Source organism: Taudactylus pleione, unplaced genomic scaffold (assembly GCF_031769625.1).
Source record: "Taudactylus pleione unplaced genomic scaffold, aTauple2 ptg000707l, whole genome shotgun sequence".
Taxonomy (NCBI): domain Eukaryota; kingdom Metazoa; phylum Chordata; class Amphibia; order Anura; family Myobatrachidae; genus Taudactylus; species Taudactylus pleione.
Window position 1 is genome coordinate 466,702 of NW_028285109.1, and position 24,615 is coordinate 491,316.

Here is a 24,615-nt window from a genome sequence, read left to right on the forward strand (position 1 = left end):
TTCTGCAATGTTTATTCTGGATGGAATAGGGCTTTTAATTATGTAATCCTAGGACCCGTGTGATGACATAATCAAGCCCTGCTATCAAGGTATGAGTGACATAAATTTTCAGTAGGGTAGTTTTTGGTAAGTTTTCTCCTCTATTTGAACCCCTGTAGAGCTTAGGACGAGTCACACGTCTTTAGAGGCGAAGGGATTAAAGAAAATCCTTAAAAATTACCCTTCATGGGCAACCTGAGTATCAGAGCTGGGAAACTGAGATCTCCCTTCCTACTGACTGTTAGAAAAGACATCTACAATAGAAAAAAAAAGTCTTATTGTCCAATTTCTGAAACACCTTAATGATATGATATGTGTTAATCACATATGGATACATCATTGTCAGAGTTAGAAGAATTCCTCCTACAACCTTGGCCCTTCAGTAATAGTTATACATCAATTGGTAGAAGAAAAAAGGCAGACAAGCTATGAAGAAATTAGATTTTATTTTTCTGAGCATTAGAAAACAGTGAGAATTAATTTTGGTTATCAGTATAAGGTAACTGCGATCTGTTGTCTGCAAGCAGCAGAAAAGATTAAAAATACAGAAACGAAAACGACAGTACACAAGTTTAATGCAGACAAACCACATCTCTCTGTTTATGCTCATACACAGTGCTTTTTGTTCACAGTGATGAATAATACTGCATTAAGTTCACACCACATGCAAGGCAAAAAATTGTCTAAACGTCACAACAGGTAGTAATAAACACAGACTGACATTACAATTCATTTTGCTGATTTAGAAGATTAAAAAAAAAGGCAATTAATAAATCTCAGATTGTGATTAAGGAAATTATATGCACAACACTAGGTAAATCTGTAGTGTACTGTGGTAAATTCACAGTGCCATTAGTGATATTATTAGATTCTTGTGCATTACAATCTTACTCAACGGAATTATACCTTCCAAGTATTTGTCATTTTTCAAAAAATGTGACCAGAATTTAAAACGTCCACGTTCATCGTGGTTAGTAGAACTGCAAGACCACTGCTGTTCCCCAGACCCTGAACTTTACATTCACCTGCTAGTGCTACTATAGATGGTACAATTGTTGGAGACTAAGGAACTAAAAGACCTAACATACAAGTTGCTTTATTATCTTATATGTACATGACACCACAAAGTCTCAAAGGTGCCGAACAGGGGGTAAACATAATAAGATTGCAAAATAACAGTTTACAAACATAAGTACAATAAACAACAGGTAACCCTAGCAAAAGTACATAGCACCGATAAAAACATCACAGACTGGGTAGGACATATAATAGGGACAAGGGGAGTCAATTTACTACTTAATATCCTGTACCCAACATACGGGCAAGCACACAGTGCCAGAATTACTGAAGGGGAGGAGAGAACGGAGTGGAGCAGTGATGACACGGATGGTGCTAGGGGGGCAACAAGAGGGAAGAGGGTCCTACTTATAAATCTTACATACTAAGGAAAAATGCGACCAGTCACACTGGCAAAGGTAATCCTCTGTACCAACTAGATTTGCGATGACTTGGAAGCATTTCTCGCAAACATTTACATTGCAATAAAGGATTTGTAAAAGGTTTATACTTGTAATCCCAGAGTCGTTATGCCATCCATACACTGTGGACATAGTCAACCTGATCATTAGAGTGTTAAAGAGTTTAAAGGTCAAAACCATTTACTGGGCAAGCCTTATTTCACAATGCACCTGCGGCTCCTGTGTTTAATGACCACTATACTGCCTAATGTCAGGGAGGATAATGGAAAGGAGATTATAATGCATAGTCCTGTATAAACTACTCTGCTGCTCAGCAATGGAGCACTTACCTACAGTAGGAGCCAGTTCTGGCTTTCTCCACTAGGTCGGGTTTATCTGTGGGACTGCGATAGATGTATTGGTAGATGTAGGAGCATTGCAATTCAGGTCATATTTGGGGATGCGACAACCAGGTAGAGGAGAGGTTATTTTTCCACCTTATAGTGTTACCTTTTAAGTTCTATTGTCATGAAAGTAGTGCATTAAAAAAAAAAAAAACAAGTAGTAGTATTTATACAATGTATTACAAACAAGACACAGTATTCGGTACGGCAGTGCAAAACAGAAGTATTGTAGAGCATTCTTCATCCCGTCATTGTCCCAAATGAACAATTACTAGTTTCTCTTGCTGCACATGTGCTAATTCTAGAATGCAGCTGCAGAAATGCAATCAGCGCTCAAGGAAGAGAGGCACGGCGTTAATTCGCAGGAAATACGGTATAATAGGAGATTCGCTCCAAACCTAGTTTTTATCTTTGATCCTCCTTATAAGAAAACAATTCTAGAATGTAATTTAATGCTTTCTAATATTTCTCATCTTTATTAACTTTACTCTTACCAAACAGAAATAGTGCTTTTACACAGAAACAGCCCTTAAATGATTATAACCCTTCCACAATCACTGGTATCCAGTCTTAACTCTCCCTCCACAGAAATAGGAAGGTGCCAAGGTTAGGACGACTGGGGTAATGGGTAAGTTATATTAATACATTTGCAATCAATTCATTAAGGCATCTGTGTTAAGATTACTGAGAATTGTTAGTATTTAATGGAGAACCTCAATCACTTCATTGACAAACAGGCCTGCATGTGTTCTCTCTGCTGCAGGCACTTTTTGACATCATGAGTTAGGAAAACGTTGATCTGGCAATAAGGCTGCAAGGAACAGAGTAGCTGAGTTAGCAGGAAGTAGCCAAGTCCTCACAGGAAGTTGGTCTTCAACTGTATGCTTGGGGAGCTTTGTCCTCCTCCTCTGACATTGCGAGGTTTAGGTTTGAGACTCTCTTGATTACCACGAAGAGCAGCTTCAAGTCGAGAACGTAGTGCTGTGGAAGAACCCATTAGTTGTCGAAACTGGACAGGGTAAGTAGCACCAAACTGTGTCAGGCTTTGTAAGCCAAAGTCGTGAAGAGCCCTGGAACATGGGGTTGCAGAACAGAGCGTGTTTTCATCCAGCAGGAAGGAAATTAAAAGATGGAATACTACAGATACCATGGGAGGACCTGCAGAGAGTAACAGAAAATCACATGATATTCCTTTGCCTGACCAAGGACAGTTACCCACAGGAGTTAAAAAAAAAAAAAAAAACAGAAAAACCCTGCTTGTAATAGTGTTTTATAAAATGGCCTGTAAAACCATGCAAACAGCTATGGCGATAACACCTACTGCTACAATGCCCCATTCCTGCCTGCACTTGGTAGCATTGGCAGTGTTATTGTACTCATGTTCATAGCAAATCAATGTAAAGGAGTCAATGGTGCATCCTCCACTGATGAATACCCCCACAACAGGTGTTAGGGATGGTTACAGACCATGGACGAGATGTATCAAACCTTAAAAAAAGGACAAATTACCCATAGCAACCAATAAAGCTTGTAGCTATCATTTATTAAGTATATTCTATAAAATGACATATAAAAGCTGATTGGTTGCCTTGGGTAACTTCCCCAGTGGTTTGATACATCTCCCCCTTATATATCACACATCACATATTAATGACACTTCTGTTTTTTTAATTCAGCAGGTGACTGGATTTAGAGTCTGCCAGTGAAAAACATTAGGCAACACACACACAAAAAAAATAAATTTATGTAGACAGAAACAAAGTTACATAATATAAAATTATAATAGGAAACATTCAGAGTTTTCTGCACTTATTTACTTATTGGATGAATTAGTATTCTCATTGCTGAAACGAAAAGACAAATGTCTAGATCTCATTCAATTTGGACACCCCAGGATTACGATTTATCCAACAGTACATAAAAAGAAAAAAATCAAAATTGTTTTACGATTACTAACTGCTTAAGGTTTAAAGCACTAATACATATAAATACTCTTGCTACACTCATAAAGCACATCATCGTAAAAGTAAAGAAAAAAAAAACACAAAAACTTTTAAATGGGGCTGCAGTCATCATGTGGAATGTAATGCAAAGGTATCACATGCATAGAAGCTTAAAAAGGTCTGGACAGAAGACCACGTGGCAGCCTTACAAAGCTGAACAGCCGAGGTGCCACGGCAAGCTGCCCACGGGGGACCCACAGACCAAGTAGAATGTCTGCTTATTGGCTGGCCATCCCTTCTTGTGAATCCGTAGAGGACAAACAAGGAGTCTGACTTCCGAAGGGAACTAGTACGGTCCACATAAATTTTGAGGGCCCGCACCACATCCAAAGAGGCCTCACCTGCCGAGAGATCTGGAGACTGAAAGGCTGGCACAACAATTCCTCATTAATGTGAAAACTGAAAACCACCTTAGGAAGGAACCCAGGGCGAGTCAGAAGCACCGCCCTGTCCTGGTGAAATATCAGAAATGGGGAGCAACAGGAGAGTGCCCCCAAGTTTGACACTTCTGGCGGAAGCTATGGCCAGAAGAAAAACAAATGGTCTTAGCTGTAAGCCATTTGAGATCCACTGAAGCCAGGGGTTCAAATGGAGGGCATAAGTACAACAGCCATATCCCATGTAGCCTCAGGAGGGACAAAGGGAGGCTGAATCCGGAGGACACCCTGGAGGAAGGTGCGGATATCGGGCAGAGGAGCAATCCTCCTCTGAAATCAAACGGACAGAGCAGGGACATGCAACTTCAGTGAGGCCAAGCGACCGAGATCCAAACCCGCTTGAAGGAAAGCCAACACTCCTGAAATACCAGGGGGTCATAACCTCTGGGACGACACCATTGGAAGTAGGTATGCCACACTCTGTGGTAAACCCTGGCAGAGGCTGGTTTACACGCTCTGAGCATAGCATCTATAACAGAACTAGAAAAACCCTTAGACCTTAGGAGGGATGTCTCAAGAGCCACGCCGTCAAAGACAGACGAACCAGGTCCGGGTAAAAGGCAAGGACCTTGAGACAACAGGTCCAGACATTGAGGCAACAGCAACGGAGTGTCGATGGAGAGACTCCGAAGATCCGAGTACCAGTGTCGTCTGGGCCACACTGGAGCCACCAGCTGGACAGCGCCTCCCCTCTTGTTTGAACTTCCGCATTACTCGAGGAAGCAGGGAGACTGGAGGGAACAGGTACGCAAACTGGAAGGTCCACTGTACCGAGCGTCCACCAAGATCGCTCGGCATCTATTGTTCTGGACCCGTACACTGGCAGTTTGTGATTGTGTCGGGAGGCCATGAGGTCCACATCTGGAAGGCCCCACTTGTCCACTAGGAGCTGAAACACCTCTTGGTGAAGAGACCTTTCCCCTGGATGCACATTGTGACGGCTGAGGAAGTCCACTTCCAATTGAGAACTCCTGGAATGAACACTGGTGATATGGCTGGGAGATGACCTTTCCGCCCATGTCAGAATGCGTGACACCTCTGTCATTGTTGCCTGACTTTTAGTACCTCCTTGATGACTGATGTAAGCCACAGTCGTGGCGTTGTCACACTGAACTTGCACGGGTTTTCCGTGAAGTACGAGTCTGGCTTGCTGTAGGGCCGTGAAGACCGGCCGAAGCTCCAATATGTTGATTGGTAGGGCAGGCTCCTCTGCTGTCCACCGCCCCTGAAACGTGTGTGGACCTGTCACTGCACCCCAACCCCGAAGACTGGCGTCCGTCGTCAGGAGGACCCATTCCGGAATCCAAAAGGGGCGCCCCTTGGTGAGGTGACACGTCTGCAGCCACCAGGCAAGAGACAGACGCACCTCCGGAGAGAGCACCATCGTTTGTGCTTTTATCTGATGAGGTAATCAGTTCCACCTGGAGAGGATCAATTACTGCAGAGGCCTGGAATGAAACTGGGCATATTCCACCATGTCGAACGTCGATACCCCAGTATCTGCATTGCTGAGTGGATTGACACTCGGCGACTGTGGAGGCATCTGCGTACTCACGTCTGTAAAATAGAGATCTTTTCTTCGGTCAGAAAGATCCTCTGCTTTTGGGAATCCAACAGAGCTCCTAGATGGAGCACCCTCTGGGATGGAGTCAAGGAGGACTTTGTCCAATTGATCAACCACAAGTGAGTCTGAAACAGAGAAATTGTAAGCTGTAGATGGTGGTGGTGAAGTACTTCTGGAGACCCTGCCAACAATAAGAGGTCGTCCAGGTAAGGTAACAGGCGAACCCCCTGATGCCATAGATGGGCTGCCATGACAGTCATAACTTTGGTACATACCCAAGGTGCCGTAGAGAGGCCAAACGGCAGAGCCTGAAACTGGAAATATTGTTGCTATATAGCAAACCTGAGAAAACGCTGGTGAGATGAAGCAATTGGAATATGCAGGTATGCATCCTGAATATCCAGCGATAAAATCCCCAGGTTCTATAGCCAGTATAAATGAGCGTAGGGTTTCCATCCTGAGGAATTTGTTCAGGGACTTGAGATTGAGGATAGGCTGATAGGATCAGTTCGGTTTCTGAACCAGAAAGAGATTGGAGTAATAACCCGTTCCTCTCTGAGGTAACAGGAAAGGGATGACAACAGGGACGATTGTATGACCTTCTGGATTTGTAATGCATTGTCTTTGTCTGACAGAGGGCTTGTGCAGAAAAACTATTGGGGAGGCCTTCTGCGGAATGAGAGTGCGTACCCGTGAGAGACCACTTCTCTTACTCAAGTGTCTGTGGTGGTCTGACACCAGCACTGGGCGAACTGAAGAAGTTAGCCTCCCACCCTGGGATCCCCCAAGGGGAGGCCCGTCCAGTCAGGCTGAGGACTTATCGTCGAATTTGGCTGCTGGACGACTGGCACTCCAGGCCTGCTTCTTGGGCTTGGTAGTCTTTTTGAAGGCTGACGGCCTAGGAAAGGGCTGCCCTTTAGGCCTACCTTGGGGTCGAAAGGACCAAAAGGATGCGGTCCGGGATCCTGAAGAATTGATGCCGAAGGCAGACAAGCAGACTGAGCCGCTGCCAATGAATCCACAATCTTGTCCAGGTCAGGACCAAACAAGATCTTACCATTATAAGGTAAACACTCTAATTCTTTCTTAAGAGTCCACGTCCGCTCTCCAAGAGTGCAGCCATAAGGAACGGCGAGCTGACATTGCAGCAGCCGAAATCCTGGACGTTAACAGGGCGACATCCAAAGCAGCCTCATTACTATATGCAGCTGAATCACGGAGGTTACCCACCAGAGTCACTTGATCTGTGGTAGCATCTGAAGTAAAAGACTCCTCTAGGGAGTCTGCCCAGAAGTCCATAGCCTTGGCCACCCAGGAGATAGCCATGGCAGGTCTGGAGACTGCCCCTGAAAGAGAATACATTGATTTTAAACAAATCTCTACCTTCCTATCCGTAGTATCCTTTAAGAAAGAAATGGACGGCATAGGTAGAGTAGCACTTTTGATTAAGCACGTCACATGAGAACCTACCGCAGGAGGGGATTCCCATTTGGTACAATGTTCCTCAGGGAAGGGATAGGCATAAGCCAGGCCTCTTTGAGGCTGATATCGCTTCCAAGACGATTTCCAAGCCACTTCCATGTGCTCCACTAACTGATAAGATAAAGGAAATACCGCAGAAGTAACCTTTATGTCCTTGAACAGAGCATATTTGGACCGGGGAGCTGGTGGCTTGTCGTCCTCTATGACTAGGGCCGAACGAACAGCACGTATCAGAGCCGCAATATTAATCTTAGACTCCTCCTCTCACTGACAGGGCTCAGAGTTATCCTCATCTAGAATCTCCACGGTATCAGTGTCATCGTCATCATATAGTGTAGACTGAGATGACGGAAAAGGCCTTAGCCGGTCTAAGGGGTTTATCCACCTGCAACATAGCCTGGAGGGCAGTAGAGGTATCTGCCAGGTTCTGCACTGTAGTAGAGAGTATCTACCCATGGAGGAGGCACAGACTGAACCTGCATGGGTGAAATCTGTAGAGGCAGGACTAGTGAGGGCAAAACCGCCTGTTGAGGGAACCCCATCTGGGGAAACACCGCCAAACGCCCCGCAATGACCATCAATGCCTGAGCAAAGGACGCCCAAGGAGGTTCCTGTGAGGTGGCTGAGACTAACGAGGGGCCTGGAGGATTATAACACCTCACACATAATCCCTCTAACACCATGTCTCCCACACCTAACCCTGCAGCACATGATTTGCATGTCAGCAGGGCTGGAGCAGAATTGTACCCATAATCCCCACTTTCTTTCAGACATTGTAGAGAAGGAAGTGTACACTGTTTGTGACAAACCACACAGATATTAAAATAAATGTGAGGTATAATAAACACCCTGACAACACTTTGTACTGTAAGGGCTTAGAAAAAGGAAAGGTATAGTAATATTGCTGACAGAATGAGTGAGAAACACAGACAGGCAGCGCTAGCATATAGTCACATACAATGCAGAAAAAACACCTGAACAATGGCACTACAAGTCAACTACGCAGACTTAGCATCTGGTAGGCTATAGCACTGCATAAGCTGACCAGGAAGTGAGGTATATGTAGGGGGACCCGGGCTCCGCGACGTCCTGAGAGATCTGCGACTTGCCAGAGAAAGAAAACGGCCGCCGGAGACCTCAGAGGGGGCGTACCCGTAGGAGGAGCGCTGCCTCAGCTAAGCCAGACCGCAGTGGAAAGGCGCGCTGAGCAGAGGAGAGGAGTCTCCCCTGGCCGGCAATTAACCCCTGGGACGCTGGTTTGCGCGCCAATATATGTCCCTGGTGGTCTAGCGGAAGCGCAGGTTGTCTGTGCCTGGCTCCACTGCCTTCATCCCCGGTCCGTCCCCTGAAACCAGGAGTGAAAGACTGCTGCAAGCTTACCTGCTCCCCGTATTTCCGGCTGCAGTCCTGGGAGTCCCGTGAGGTCTGGCTAGCATAGACCCCGGGGTCCCGCCGTGATCCCCGGATCAGTACCGGCGTCTCAGCGCGGCAGCGTGGACGTCCACTGGACTGTCTGACGCTGTCCGCTCTGAAGAAAAAAACTTGAAAGTTCTTCTGGAGCTGAGAACAGCCCCACTTTGTCTACAGTGACCCGACTCCAGCCGGGCATCAAACGAAACTGAGGTGCCTCTGGCTCGGGGGTGGGGTATAGGGAGAGGCCCAGTTCATCCTGGGAGTAAAAATTTAACTGCGTGGATGTCCATGCCATCACCTATACCCCAAGGTCTCGCTGCGGAGCCTATGGACCCTGAATAAGAAAAGTCCAATACATATTGTCTAGTGCAGGGGTCTTCAAACTTGGCCCTCCAGATGCTGTGGAACTACACATCCCAGCATGCACTGCACATAGTTTTAGCATGCTGTTATATCAAAAAGGTGGCAGTGCATGCTGGGATGTGTAATTCCACAGCAGCTGGAGGGCCAAGTTTGAAGACCCCTGGTCTAGTGTATACCCAGGTATACAGACTTCCTATCTGTTACTACTTCCTGTTGTTGAAGCCACTTTCCCAGATTCTATGTTTCACACCTGCTCATTGTTCGGTCATGAGGTACTGGCAGGGACGGATTAGGAATTTAAAGTGGCCCTGGAACATTTTTTATTTTTTTTTAAAGTGGCCCTATGTGTGCGCTGAAGGTAAAAGTGGGTGTGACCTTGTGGCAAGGAGTGGCCTCATGTGAAATGCCATGCCCTCAAGCCACTCCCCCCAGGAGAGAAGGGGGGACCTTGAGGTAAATCGGGGGCACTGTGTCTGGGATGGCTGGGGGAGTTCTAGTTGGGGAGGCAGAGGGCTGGTTAGGGAGGGAAGGGGGGAGACACTGAGCTGGCTGGGTGGGAGACACTGGGGGTTCCACACCAAGTCCTGCAGTGAAGTGTGCATACTGCCATCAAGACTGATAGATTGTTGGAATAAGTTAATGCATCAGTCACAGTATATATCAATACCAATGACGAAGTTAGAGATTTGGATCTATACAGCAGGGAGGGTGCATCTTGATGAGGATGCAGCAGGACAGATGGTCGGGGCAGGGCTACCATAACAAATTTCAAGCCCTGGTACTAAATAGAACATGACCCAGCATGTGGGGCAATGGTCACACCACATTGTATACTGTAAATCATGGCCCCTCTGCAAGTGCTGCAATGTGGCGAAAGGAGTAGGACCACATCATCATAGGGATGGTTGCCGGGCTTCCAACATCAAATCCAGCGATGTGATGGCAACTCGCCATTGGATCGCAACCATTAAATAGTATAACCATCGCGATGGTTATATTTGCAGCCGAAAAGTGGGCGGAGCCTCGTAGCACCCCCCTTCCACGACACTGTGGGGGCGTGCCCATGCACATGGCATCTATCTTCCTGCTGCTCCCTATCCACAGACAGCCATCGGATGGGCATTGGAAAGCTGCATCCTATGGCTGGCAACCATCGAATTCCCGGTATTTGGTGGAGAAAGTGCTAACCATCGGCTTCCCATGGCCATCCCTACTTTGGCATTCCTGAGCCTAAGTACTTTGTACTCCTCATCCTCTCAGAGGCCCTGGTCAGGGCGATTTTGACTTGAGTAGATTCCAAGCAAGGAAATGGGGGAGTGAGATAATAGGCATAGATATATACGGCACATGCTGGGGCAGAGAGCAGACTGTTATTACACAGCTGAGTGCAATAACAGTCTGCTCTCTGCCCCAGAAATCTCCCCGTGTTCTACCCTCTCCCCCCCTGCACACCGTATACTGTCTCCAGCCCACCCTGCTCAGCATTAGGGGCCCCGCACACACCCAGCACTCACATCACTACCTGTTGCTGCCGGAAACTCATTCACCGCGGTCTGCGGCTTCTCCTTCGTTTTCCCGCCACTGCTCGCCGGGGACAGTCGGGGGAGCACCCGGAGGAGGAGATGGGGAGACTGGGCGGGGTTACAGAGGAGAAGTGAAGAGACTGGGCAGGGCATGGCAGAGACGAACCCTGGCACACCCTCTACCTGGGCTCCAAGGACAGTCATTGGCCAGTGGCTCCAGCTATTTTGCATACATCCACTCCCCACCGATTGCAACAATGGGGGTGGGGCCACGCAACAGTTCCCTTGGCCCAGATGGATCTTCCCAGTAAATTATAAGGCCAATCCGCCGCTGGCTACTGGGGACAAGACATGATTCCCTACAAATGTTATTAGTTTATCTTTAGCACAGTCCTGGCCAACCTGTGGCTCTCCAGCTGTTCTGAAACTACAAATCCCAGCATGTTTTACCGGCTGATTGGTTGGTTGGGTATGCTGGAATTTGTAGTTTCACAACAGCTGGAGAGCCACAGATTGGCCAGGCCTGCTTTATGCTATGTTCTAATGCTGGCACCACATGCTGCAACATTGCATCTGCGATCAAGCAACTAGCCTGAAATCACTGTGTGGCCCCATAACAATCCATAGTATTACTAATGGGCACGGAAGGAAAATGCAGTCTGAAGGTAACTGCCAGTGTTCTGTGTGCATGGTCATTCTGATCGCATCAACAGGTCAAAATGAAGACAGACAATTTCTGGCTGTTGGAAAAGTGAGACATGTCCGGATCTCATAACTAGATATTACTAAGGGTATATGGCCAAATTGAACAACGATGATAGTAAATGATTGCACACAGTCTTGTTTTATGTTATGTTCTGGGTTACAGTGTTTAGTCTGCTCCCCTTTGTTCTGTCTCACTACATGCCATTCCTTTACTTCCAGACGAGCATAAAAATACGTCTCTAATGATACATCATTATACCTTTGAAATGAATAGAATACAATGTTTCTCATTCCACTGAATAACCCTGAATACTGCAATAATATTTTGTATTATAGTACCTTCTGCAATACAGAAAATGAGGAAGGAGAGAATCCCCCAAAAATCCCCTGTGTTCGGATCATTGTGACATTGTACATCTCAAAAGATCCAATGGTGCTGAACATTATTTTGAGTTTTCCACCCCACAACACGAAGGTCATGAGTTCAATTCCCAGACAAGACACATCAATGTGGAGTTTGCATATTCTCCCCATGTTTGCGTGGGTTTCCTCCCACAAAAAAAAGATACTGGTACGTTAACTGGCTTCTGACATAACTACGATCCAATCGGACAGACTGATGTGACCAACTGAAGTATTCTGTGTAAAGCGCTGTGTAATCTGTGTGTACTATATTCATAACTGTTAATTAACAATAAATGCAGCTACAAGGCACAAACCAAATTCCTACGGACAGTACTTACGGTTTTGTTCCTCACTAGCCATGATAAGTGCCTGCAGCAGATGCACACCTTCCTGCAAGACCAGAAGCTCGGCCTGACTCTGAGGCTTCCTGCTATCTGCATGGCTCAAGTGACGAACCACGCGGGGTGCCAAGCCACGGACATAAGGGGCAACAACATCATGAGCGGGATGCTGGAAAATGGACAGGATGAGCCGGTAGCATTTCACCTGCTCCTAAAATGGGAAAAGGAGACGATTCCTGGCTATTTACATTTCACAGTACACAATTACAATCATGAATTTTACATAGTGTGGCTTAATACCTTTGGCACTACATGGCACAATTAACACAAAAGACAACATTTGCTACTTGAGTATGGGATGCCTGGGCCAATTTACTTGATTTAGAATTTTTTTTTATATATAAATATATATTTATTCGGGAGAAGCCTTTGGTGTATATTCAGTTGCTAGCGATGACTGTGCTATGGCGGTGTTCAGGCTGTTTCTCTGGTAACTCACAGCCACTAACACTGCAGATTGTATCCTCACCTTACAGAGTAGCTGTACTGTAATTCTCTGTAATGTATGCAATCATTCATTTAATCGCCCCCTTAGAGAGCACGTCTAATAGATCACATAATCTAAAGAGGAGGGGGTAATTTTGTATGATTGCATGGCTTATTATATAAAGGTGATTGGAGACCCTCTTCCTAACCTCATGGGTGTGGCAGTGTCTAAGAGATAACAGCTCAATTCTCATGCAGGTGCAGCTGGAGACCATAAAGTCACATGTCTGATAACAGATATCAGGAGCGTTCTCCTTCCCTTAACTGTGAACACTATCAGCACAGCTCATTATATAACAGCATATTCACCATATATCGGGCTCTATGTGCTAAGGCACAATGAGCCGAAAGACATTTAAATACAACATAAGCTCTGGGAGCCGCGGTAATGGAGGATTTAGTTGTACAGAAGAGAGCGGCACAATAGACCATATGGTAATGATTAATTAATATGCAGCCATGCTTCACCCCAACTCTTCTTACAGACAAGCCCCGGCCGTCAGCCATGCAAATGGAAAGAGCTGAATTTATCCTTTCTTCACTACGTATATCCTTATTACATAAGCCACATAGCTTTGTGTGACCTTACGTTGGGATCCTTGCTATCAATACTGCAGTGGAATCTCTGTAAGCAGCCACTCTGAAGTCCAGGCTCAGACAAGACCTCTGGATTAGCAGACAACAAGAATATTGTGAGAGCAGTTAGCATGCAAATTCTGTCCATCTTCTGACCTGTAACAGATGTCAGGGGGAGATGTCAGTCACTGAGATCATAGTGCTGGAGATAAGTGTATGGTGTATCAGTGCCAAAACCACATACCCGAGTCCCAGGTCTGAAGCAGAGAGGAAGCGGAGCTGTGCAAAAGACTGGTCCATGGGCCTCTGGTCTTTTCTACTCTTGACATGGGAGATGACACAATAACTTTCAGAGCTTGTAAGGCAGAGGTTACTGTCAGGGGTAAGCGTCCATCCGGGAGTTTCTCAGTGTGTTGCAGTACCCCCATCACCAAGTACAGCAGGGTTGGGAGGATTGACACACTGCCTATGAGAGTGAGCAAATCAATCACACAACACGATTAGGTAGCTGGTGACTGTATAACAACTTCTAGATATGCAACACAATACTGAAAAAAGCATTAATATTTTACCACTCTCCGTGTGAATGGGGCATACTATACAACTTGTACACTGTGGGTATAATTAGCCACTATTTGACAATAATATGTTTGCTCTGTGAAGCCATTGTACTGCAAAATAACACATTCAGCAAGTGTCTCCACTACTCTAGGAAAGTAAAGGTGGTATCTGCAAATATCTGTAGATGATGGTCGTTCATATACACTGAACGACCATCACCTTCCAGGCAGCCGCAGGTCCTGCTGGCCAGGGGGTGGGTGGGAAGCGTCTACCCTCTCCCCGCGGCTGCATGTGTACGGGCGGTCTGCAGCTATATCTGTCCATCAGCTGTGCAGTACGGCCAACACGATATGTCTGTGAACGACATCATTCAGACATATTGCTGGTACACACTGGCACCAGATATATTGGCCGATCAATTGATCGCCCAATATATCGGTCAGTGTGTACCCAGCTTCAGACAAAAAGATAAAATGGGTTGTTGTTTCATTAAAATAAATGCTTATTTTATCTTGGCAAAAACAGGATTTTGGTACTTACCGATAAATCCCTTTCTCCGATTCCACAGGGGACACTGGAGTTCAAGACAGTGGGGTATAGACGGTGGTAGAGCAGAGCCTGGCACTTTAAATAATTTAGAAGTGTGACTGGCTCCTCCCCCTCTATGCCCCATCAGACCCAGTTTAAGAACTGAGCCCGAGAGGAGACTGAGGACAACAGAAGAGAAAAAGGAGAAGACCACAGAACGGAACAAGACCGACTGAAGGAGAACAGAGGAACCCACTGCAGGGAACCCTGCAGTCACACAACTATAGAAACCAAACAAAACGGCAGGTACGCAGCGCTGGGCGGGCGTCCAGTGTCCCCTGTGGAATCGGAGAAAGGGATTTATCGGTAAGTACCAAAATCCTGTTTTCTCCTTCATCCACTAGGGGACACTGGAGTTCAAGACAGTGGGGACGTCCCAAAGCCAACCTCCCGGGTGGGAGCGCGGAGAACTTGCTGATCCCTTGGCCAAACCGAAACAGGGACCGCCAAGAACCTGAGACCCAGCGGAAGCTGAGGAACCAGTGTTGTAGCACAGGAGACAAACACTACTCCACACTAAACAGTCACAGAAAATTCCACAACTTACAACGCAAGTCAAAAGGAACAGAACAGCTGTTGAGAGAACAAACACAGGAGAGAAACGTCAGAATCTGTAATCTCAGCTGAAATAGACCAAACCGGAATGTTGGCGGCAGAAAGCCCCAACAAGAATCTATAGAAGGGCAGTAAACGAGCACAAACTCGAGAACCTTACTAGAGTCTAAACAGGCAGCTGCAGCAGCCGCAGACAGCAGAATCCCAGCACTGCTGGACATAATCGTAAATATAAAAGTATAACAATACCAAACTACAGATACAGAGCTGATCCTGTCCACAGACTCCCAACAAGAGTATGCAGGGAGGCAAAAGACAAGACTGAACAGTCGCCCCGAACCATCCGTGAGGTCCAACTACAACAAAGTTGTTAACCAGTGGAAGGGCTAGACCATAGAGATCCCACTGGGCGTGAGAGCGAGGCGAAAGAGAGAGAGGATTGAGACTACAATACCTTTCAGAGGGTCAGACGGAAGTACAACCCATTTTGAAAACAGGGATAAAACAGGAACTGAAATGCTGCCGTTAAAAAGAAAATAACAGACAACTTCCAACATGATGTAAGTGTGTAGTCAGTACCAATTGCTGGCCCGAACATAGTATGAAAACAACCAGGAACCTAACAGTAAAACAGCACGAATGCAACAGCCACCCAGGGAGATCTATCAATACAGGGAAGCATCCCATACAACAAGGCCAGAGCACTAGGACAACCATGTGAGTGTGATAAAAATATCAACAGATACTGAACAGGAACCCAACCAGGTCCCCTGCGCGGATCACACTTATGTAAAGATGTGCAATAGCCTATAGGTGTGCTTCGGTCCAGAACCTTAACAGGTTCTAGTAGAATAGTGTCGCCAATCCAATGTTGTAATTATGCACCACCCACACTCCAGGAAAACTCTAAAGTGTAGAGCCAACTGATTAAAAGAGCGGATGGCTGCTAGGACAGCAGCTAGGGTGCGTAAGGGAGAATAATGCTATGTATGTCAGGTTGCATGAATTAGGAGCATCATCCGAGGCATTAGTAAGCTCTTACCTTTGAGCGACCAGAAGCCCTCTGGACGCTATGTAGAATGTCACTGACCTTTACAATCACACAGCAACCCACCACATTAGGTATAGAGAGTAGCTTCAGTGGGCCAAGACCACTGCTCTACAGCACGGACTTCAGTCTGGAGATGTGCAGTAGAAAATACTGTGGAAACTAGCAAAATTTTAGTCGAGACAAGAAGGTTGTAGAACAGGACTCTACACCTGAGCCTGTTCCATTAGAGACGTGTATCTGTATAGCCGTGTTAGATTATACATACACCCCAAAAACGGTCTGCTAGTTTAAGTATCCTTGCATAAAAATTTCTAATGGTGAAGTGCGTATTATGCCCACCAGATATGATTTGTACCTAAGGGCACTTTAGACCCATTTTATTGAGATATGTTACAATAATATGGAGTACCGGAAACGATACTGAGAAGAGTACCTGTATCATAGAACGAGTTGGTTATCCCAAGTAAAGAAGGGAGATATCAATAGTGATAACCCCAGTAGTTTAAACAAAAAACAAGAGATATGGTAAGAACTTACCTTTGTTATCTCTGTTTCTACTAAGTCCATAGCGTCCACAGGGTTGACCTTGGGGTATAGCTGGATCTGGATCCACGGGCACCACGCAGTTAAAGCTTTGCTGCTCCCAGGATGCACTTGGGTCCGTCCTCCTCTATACCCCGCCCCGGCCACAGGCACCTCAGTTGGTAAGCAGCTAAGGCCGGAGGAGGAGACTAAACAGAGAGAAGGAAGACTGGAACACACAAGAAACCATACTCACAGAAATGGGAGACGGAAAACCGGTGACCAGCCACACAGCCCATTTGAAGCCAGGTGCGTCAGGGCGGGCGCCCTGTGGACCCTATGGACTTCGTAGAAACAGAGATAACAAAGGTAAGTTCTTACCATATCTCTTGTTTTCTACTTCAGGGTCCATAGGGGGTCCACAGGGTTGACCTTGGGGATGTCCCAAAGCAGTTCAACTAAGGGCGGGGACGCTCCTGTGCTGAAAGGAGTACCCGGCGCCCAAAGGATGCATCCTGAGAGGCGAAGGTGTCAAACGCATAAAACCTCAAAAACGTCTGAATTGAAGACCAAGTAGCCGCCTTACACAGCTGAACAGCGGAGGCGCCACGTCTAGCAGCCCAAGAGGGACCCACAGAACGAGTGGAATGAGCCTTAACAGAGGCTGGCACAGGTAAACCCTCCTGCGCATAAGCCTCACAAATAACTGAACGAAGCCAACGGGCTAACGTTTGCTTGTTGGCAGGCCAACCCCTCTTGTGAAAACCGAAGAGGACAAACAAAGAATCCGACTTCCTAACCGAAGCAGTCCGGTCCACATAGATTCTAAGTGCCCGGACCACATCCAAGGAAGCCTCACCAGCAGAAAGATCAGGTGACTGAAAGGCTGGCACAACAAGTTCCTGATTAATGTGGAACTTTGAAACCACTTTGGGCAAAAACTCAGGACGCGTGCGGAGCACTGCCCTGTCCTGGTGAAAAATCAGAAAAGGAGGGCGACAGGAAAGCGCCCCCAATTCTGAAACCCTCCTGGCCGAAGCAATTGCCAGGAGAAAAATGGTCTTAAACGTCAGCCACTTGAGCTCCACCGACTCAAGCGGCTCAAAAGGAGGACCCTGCAAGACCCTCAGTACCACCGTCAAGTCCCACGGAGCCACCGGAGGCACGAAGGGAGGCTGGATCCTGAGAACACCTTGGAAAAAGGTGTAAACATCTGGCAGTGTAGCAATCCGTCGCTGAAACCACACGGACAAAGCAGACACATGAACCTTCAGAGAGGCCAGGCGTAAGCCGAGGTCCAAACCCGATTGAAGAAATTCCAAGATTCTGGAAACCCGGAACACCTGCGGATCATAGTTTCTGGATTCACACCACTGAAAATAAGTGCGCCACACCCTGTGGTAAATCCGCGCGGAAGCAGGCTTGCGTGCCCTAAGCATGGTACCAATCACTGAACTGGAGAAACCCCTAGACCTCAAGACGGCTGTCTCAAGAGCCACGCCGTCAAAGACAGCCGACCCAGATCCGGGTAAAGGCAGGGCCCCTGAGACAACAGGTCCCGACGCTGAGGAAGAAGGTACGGAGCGTCGATGGAGAGGCACCTCAGATCGGAGTACCAAGGACGTCTGGGCCACGCCGGAGCCACCAGCACGAGCGTGCCGCCGTCCTGCTTGAATTTCCGCAGAACCCGAGGAAGTAAGGATATCGGAGGAAACAGATACGCCAGGTGAAACGTCCATTTCACCGACAGAGCGTCTACCAGACAGGCGCCTGCGTCTCTTGTCCTTGACCCGTAAACGGGCAACTTGTGATTGTGACGGGAGGCCATCAAGTCCAGCTCCGGCAGCCCCCACCTGTCCACGAGTAGCTGAAACACCTCTGGGTGAAGCGACCATTCCCCGGGATGCACATCGTGACGGCTGAGGAAGTCCGCCTCCCAATTGAGGACTCCGGGAATGAAGACTGCCGAGATCGCTGGAACGTGACACTCCGCCCAAGCAAGAATGCGAGACACCTCCGACATTGCTGCCCGACTGCGAGTTCCCCCTTGGTGGTTGATGTACGCCACCGTGGTGGCGTTGTCGGACTGCACCTGAACCGCCCTTCCGTGAAGAGCGGGGCCGGACGACTGCAGGGCCCTGTACACAGCCCGCAGTTCCAGGATGTTGATGGGGAGAAGTGCTTCTTCCGCGGACCAACGACCCTGAAGCGATAATGAGCCGGTCACTGCCCCCCAACCCCGAAGACTGGCATCCGTCGTGAGCAGGACCCAGTCCGGGATCCAAAAGGGGCGCCCCTCGACCAGATGCACCGTCTGAAGCCACCAAGCCAAAGACTGCCGAACCTCCGCGGACAACACCAGCATCTGAGAGCGGATCCGGTGAGGTAACCCGTTCCATTCCGATAGAATCAGCCCCTGCAGGGGCCGGGAATGGAACTGGGCAAATTCCACCATGTCGAATGTCGACACCATGGACCCCAGAACTCTCATAGCTGAATGGACCGACAGGCGGCAACTACTCAGGCAACTGTGTATCCGCAGCTGCAGGGAGGAGACCTTCTCTGGAGTCAGGAAAATCCGCTGCTGACGAGAATCCAGCAGGGCTCCCAAATGAACCATCCGCTGTGATGGAATCAGGGAGGACTTCTTCCAGTTTATCAACCACCCGTGTGCTTGAAGACAAGCAATGGTCAGGTGGAGATGTCGAAGAAGCACCTCCGGGGAGCTCGCCAGCAGCAGAAGATCGTCCAGGTACGGCAACAGACGTAGACCCTGACCCCGAAGGTGGGCAGCCATAACCGCCATCACCTTGGTGAACACCCTCGGAGCCGTGGAAAGGCCAAAAGGCAACGCCCGAAATTGGTAGTGATGGTTCAGGATAGCAAACCTCAGATACCGCTGATGTGCCGGTGCTATGGGCACATGGAGATAGGCGTCCTGGATATCGAGGGAGACCATATAATCCCCGGGTTCCATCGCCAGAATGATGGAACGTAACGTTTCCATCCTGAACCTGGGAACTCTGAGGTATCTGTTCAGAGACTTCAAATTCAGGATAGGGCGATGAGAACCATTGGGTTTCTGTACCAGAAACAGAGTAGAATAGTACCCCGTCCCGCGCTGTGACTGCGGAACGGGAACAATGACCCCTGCTTGTAGCAAGGATTCTATAGCTACCTGAATCTGACCAGCTTTGGTCTTGTCCAGAGAAGGACTCGTACAGAAAAACTGGTGGGGCGGCCTGAACCGAAAAGACAGGGCGTACCCCTGAGAGACTACTTCTCGAACCCAGGCATCCGTGGTGGTATTGTGCCAACACTGGGTGAATTGGAGAAGTCGGCCTCCCACTCTGGGGTCCCCCAGAGAGAGGCCCGTCCCATCAGGCAGCAGGCTTATCCTCCTGCTTGGAAGAAGGGCGCCGAGCACTCCATGCCTGCTTCTTGGGCTTGGGTGCGGCCTTGGTCGCCGAATGTCTCGGGAAGGACTGGCCCTTGGCCTTACCCTGAACCCGAAAGGACCGAAAGGCAGAGCTCCTCACTTTAGCCGGCGCAGAGGCCGAAGGGAGAAAAGCCGACTTGGACTTAGCCAAAGTATCCACTATTCTGTCCAAATCCGGACCAAATAGTAAATCACCATTAAAAGGCAAGGCCTCCAGACCCTTTTTTGAATCTGCATCAGCCCTCCAGGACCTCAGCCACAGGGAGCGCCGAGCAGACACCGCTGCAGCCGACACCCTAGAAGTGAGCAGGCTGGCATCCAAAGACGCTTCCCCAATATAGGAAGCTGCATCCCGCATCTGTCCCACTAACGCTCTCTGGATATCCGGAGCCTCACCAGGAAAGGTATCCTCCAAGGCATTGGCCCATGCCTCAATGGCTTTAGCCACCCAGGAGATAGCCATGGACGGGCGAGCCACCGCCCCGGAAAGAGAATAAATGGACTTTAAACAAGTCTCCACCTTCCTGTCCGTGGGATCCTTCAAAGAGGAGATAGACAGCAATGGCAGCGTCGCGCTTTTGATCAAGCGGGTAACGTGGGAATCCACCGCCGGCGGAGTTTCCCATTTCCTGCAATGAGCTTCAGGAAAAGGATAGTTCGCCGCCAACCTCTTCTGTGGATGGAACCTCTTACTAGGTAATTGCCAGGCCGCCGCCGCCATATGATCCGATAATTGATCAGACAGGGGGAACACAGTTGAGGTCACCTTGGCCTTTTTAAAATTAGGAAACTTCGACCTAGGAGCCGGCGCATCATCCTCAACATGTAGGATAGCCCGCACCGCCCTAACTAAGGCTGGAACATTAATGGAGGACTTAGCTTCCACCTCCTGCCCCATGACATCAGAGTCAGAGTCCTCATGGATTTCTCCATCATCTGAGGACACTTCCGAGTCCGACAACTGCGCAGCTAGGGAACTCACAACCGGACGTTTAGACACCCTTGGTGGCACATCACCTTGCAACATGGACTGAAACGCCGAGGATGAAGCCGCCAGACTCTGTACGGAGCTGGATAGAACATCCACCCAAGGCGGAGGAGTCGTCGGAGCAAAACTCTGCAAAGGCACTACAGACTGACGCATCCCTGGGGAAGACTGCACATACACAGGCAGTCCCGAGTAAGGACCCACAGTCTGGGCCCCGGGGGAAGACCGCAACATTTGTGGAACCCTCGGGGAATGGGGGATGGTGGGCTGCGGTAACGCCCTAGAAGGGACCGCTGATGGGACCGATAACCGGTCCGCAATAGACGCCAGCACCTGTGAAAACATCGCCCAAGGAGGGTCCTGTGATACAGGGGGGTTGGAGGGGCCCGGTACCAGCTGGCACCGCCCGCACAGACCATCCTGAGATAAGTCCTCCCATCAACTCCAGCAGCACAGCGTCTGCAGGAAAATAGCACAGGAGCCACAGAGCGCTCAGTCTCCTCATCAGACATGATACCGTAAATCACAAGAAACAGGTATCACCAGAGGAATTACGGTTTTAACACCCGCGCACTCACCAGTATGCGACACAACAGCCCAGATATGGTACTGTGTAGCACACAACAGTATGTGACTGACCCCACAAATACGTGTTTTATATAAGTGAGGGTCTCAGAAAAACGCCCTTCCCCCACACACCTGCCGGGCCGTAGGAGAAGGAAAGGGATAGTTATAAGCTGACAGTAAGGAGAATAAGTCACAGACAGGCAGCACTAGCAATAGTCACATACAATGCAGAAAAGTTATACTCACTGCACCTTCCGCTACAATCAACCGCCCAGATTCAGTGTCTGGGAGGGCTATAGCGCTGTGTACACTGTCCTTTAGCAGGGGAGAGGTACACAGGGGGACCGGTCCACTTGATACCGCCTGGGAGTCTGCGATGTGCCAGTAAAGATGGCCGCCGGAGACCTCAAAGGAGGAGTGGCCGAGAGATAAGAGCAGCTCAGCGACGCCAGACTCCTAGTTGAAAGGCGCGCTGAGCTGAGGGGAGGAGCCGCTAGACAGGGAAGGATGCCTCCCCTGGCTAGCAATTAACCCCCGGGTTGCCGGTCCCGCTACCAGCCTGATACCCTGGTGGTCTAGCGTACACGCGGGGTATTCCTCAATTGAGGGGGAGCCCGCCGCCGCCGCTAGCGCCTCCGGTCTGTCCCCAGAGACCGGAGGCTCCTGACTGCATTGAAGTATCCGCGGGCCGCCGCACGCGGCGACCCGCGGCTTACCTGATCCCCGTCGCGTCCGGCAGCAGTCAAGGGAGTCCCCAGAGCCCGGCTAGTACAGGCTCTGGGGTCCCGCCGCGATCCCCAGAGCTGTACTGGCGTCGCGGCGCCAGCGGGGAGAAGGAGCGGCAGCGTGGACGTCCTAAAGGACAGTCTGATGCTGCCGCTCTAACAGTGTAAAAAAAGTAGAAAAAAATAAAAAATTTCTCTTTTAAAATAAAGCTTAGGGGCTGCTCCTGCAGCCCCACTGCGACAGGGTGACCCGACTCCGGCCGGGCACCAACTAAAACTGAGGTGCCTGTGGCCGGGGCGGGGTATAGAGGAGGACGGACCCAAGTGCATCCTGGGAGCAGCAAAGCTTTAACTGCGTGGTGCCCGTGGATCCAGATCCAGCTATACCCCAAGGTCAACCCTGTGGACCCCCTATGGACCCTGAAGTAGAAAACAGGCTTTTGTTTCCCAATTATTAGGAAATATTCATACAAGGAATGGGCGTCTTACAAGTTTACTACCCAGTGCATCACTGTAATGATAATAGGTCCCCCGAAACGGGGTGCCGTATAAACTGGCAGGAATGGAACTAGAACTCCAGGAGGGTGGAAGTACATAACTTTATATACATGTGACATTTCTAGGATCCATACTAGAAGCAATGCCTTAGAGAATTGGGACTATCACCATGTAAGCTGCAGCACATGACTCTAGTATATAGAGCCACCATATAATATTAATATGTAGGGATATAGCCTACAGCTTCTGGTAATCCCAGGGGGCTTCCCTTGTGTGGATTATAGGTAAACCTAATGATTGTGGAAGTATAGGCATTCTACCCATATACACAAATATATTTATGTATATGCACACACAACCCAATCCCCAGGGAGAGATAGTGTAAAGCGTAGTCATTATACAAACTACAGCATCAGGAGAGTCCAGCCTCCAATCGCAGCCTCCTTCTTATCAATATGCTAGGTATTAGACATAAATTGATAAGAACAGATCCTACCCCTGCTCCTACGGTAAGGATAAGAAGCGATATCCACAAATGGATACGCGTACCTACATACAAATTTAGTAGGTGACGTAACATTTTAAAATTAGAACATGAGCAATAATTGAAGCCATGGAAGGAACTGAGCCCAAGGACAAAATCACTCCAGCATGTGTGTTATACAGCAGGGCTAGTATAAAATACAATATACATACATAGACTGCTCATGTGCCGCGGGTGGCCATCATTCTGCTACGGCGTAGGGACAGGATATTTTAGCAGTGTGCTGTCCCAGACTGGTTTCGATCCTGGGACCCTTCTGTTACTGGTGTACTCGCCTTATCAGGTGAGCCATCTTAGCGCCAGATGAACCCATTTTTTGAAGTGGGAATCAACAGGAAGACCCCAGCGCTGTGAGGCAGCAACGCCAACAACCACACTAGCTGCGCATCACTAACCTCTTCCTGTATGTGCTGCCAAAGGGAAAACATGAGCTATAGAAAGATGCACCTATGCATACCTTCTAAGGTAAGCACAGAAAACTGGTGAGAAAGGTTTTAAGAGCAGCCTATAATGGTATCCACATATGCATGGGAAGCCAATTTGAGGCATAAGCCTGGGGATGGGACGCAAAAATGTGCTAACCCTGGGTGAAGGGTATGCTATGACCATAAGTTCTGACAGCAGCACCAGAACAGTGGAGCTAATACACCATGAGGCTATGAAACTTAACAGGCTAAGATATCAGGCCCTTAGATTAATCTAGGCGCCCTATGTTACAGAAAGAAGGGGAGTCTGACTGGGTAAACCAAGCGGCGCTGCAATTGGCAGGACTGCGTTTGTGCACCGGTCCTGGAAGTAATGTCGGTACATCGCTTCTAGCCGTGATACATAGGCTGAACAACTGGCCCCTTTCAGAACCGCTTAACGCGGTGTCATAGTGGAAAAGCGGGATAGGGCTAGTCTACCGCTAGCAACCAGCTATCCACTGTAGCCAGCACTAAACTCCTGTCATACAAGGACAGGCAACCCTTGCTGAAGCACTCGCAGTGTGGTAGGCATAAGGGACCCAAGCTAAAGCATTTCCTGCCGCAGGTAGTGCCTGAGATATACTGCTTGTGTGCAGTAGTAACTACTGTCCTTAAAAGGGAAGCAGGGGACGCTGTTTGATCATGAAATACCGTGCTGAGTGCGCGCAAACTGCTACACTTCTCAGCATAGCGCAGCTAGGCCCCTTAATCGTATAAGCGGAGTAGTTGAAGGTCCGGTCAGTCAAGGCTCCTGACGCAAAACTGCGCATAAACCAACGTCTCTCCTGCAAGACAGGAGAGGGGCTAACTCACGGGAGCACTGAAGTTGTGCTGCTGTGGCAGCAGCGTGAC

At 48.5% G+C, this 24,615-nt stretch overlaps 1 protein-coding gene across 3 annotated transcripts in view; it reads right to left on the reverse strand.

Moving 5' to 3' along the window:
• Nucleotides 1-466: 466 nt before the first annotated feature.
• Nucleotides 467-24,615, reverse strand: part of HEATR5A (HEAT repeat containing 5A) — a 169,861-nt gene continuing 145,712 nt past the window's right edge. For all 3 annotated transcript variants that reach the window (XM_088456611.1, XM_088456610.1, XM_088456612.1), the window contains 4 exons: nucleotides 13,503-13,724; nucleotides 13,272-13,414; nucleotides 12,134-12,347; nucleotides 467-3,058 (listed from right to left, as the gene is read on the reverse strand). In XM_088456611.1, coding sequence (XP_088312737.1) covers nucleotides 2,757-3,058; nucleotides 12,134-12,347; nucleotides 13,272-13,414; nucleotides 13,503-13,724 — 881 coding nt within the window. In that variant the 3' untranslated portion in view covers nucleotides 467-2,756. The remainder of the gene's footprint in view (nucleotides 3,059-12,133; nucleotides 12,348-13,271; nucleotides 13,415-13,502; nucleotides 13,725-24,615) is intronic.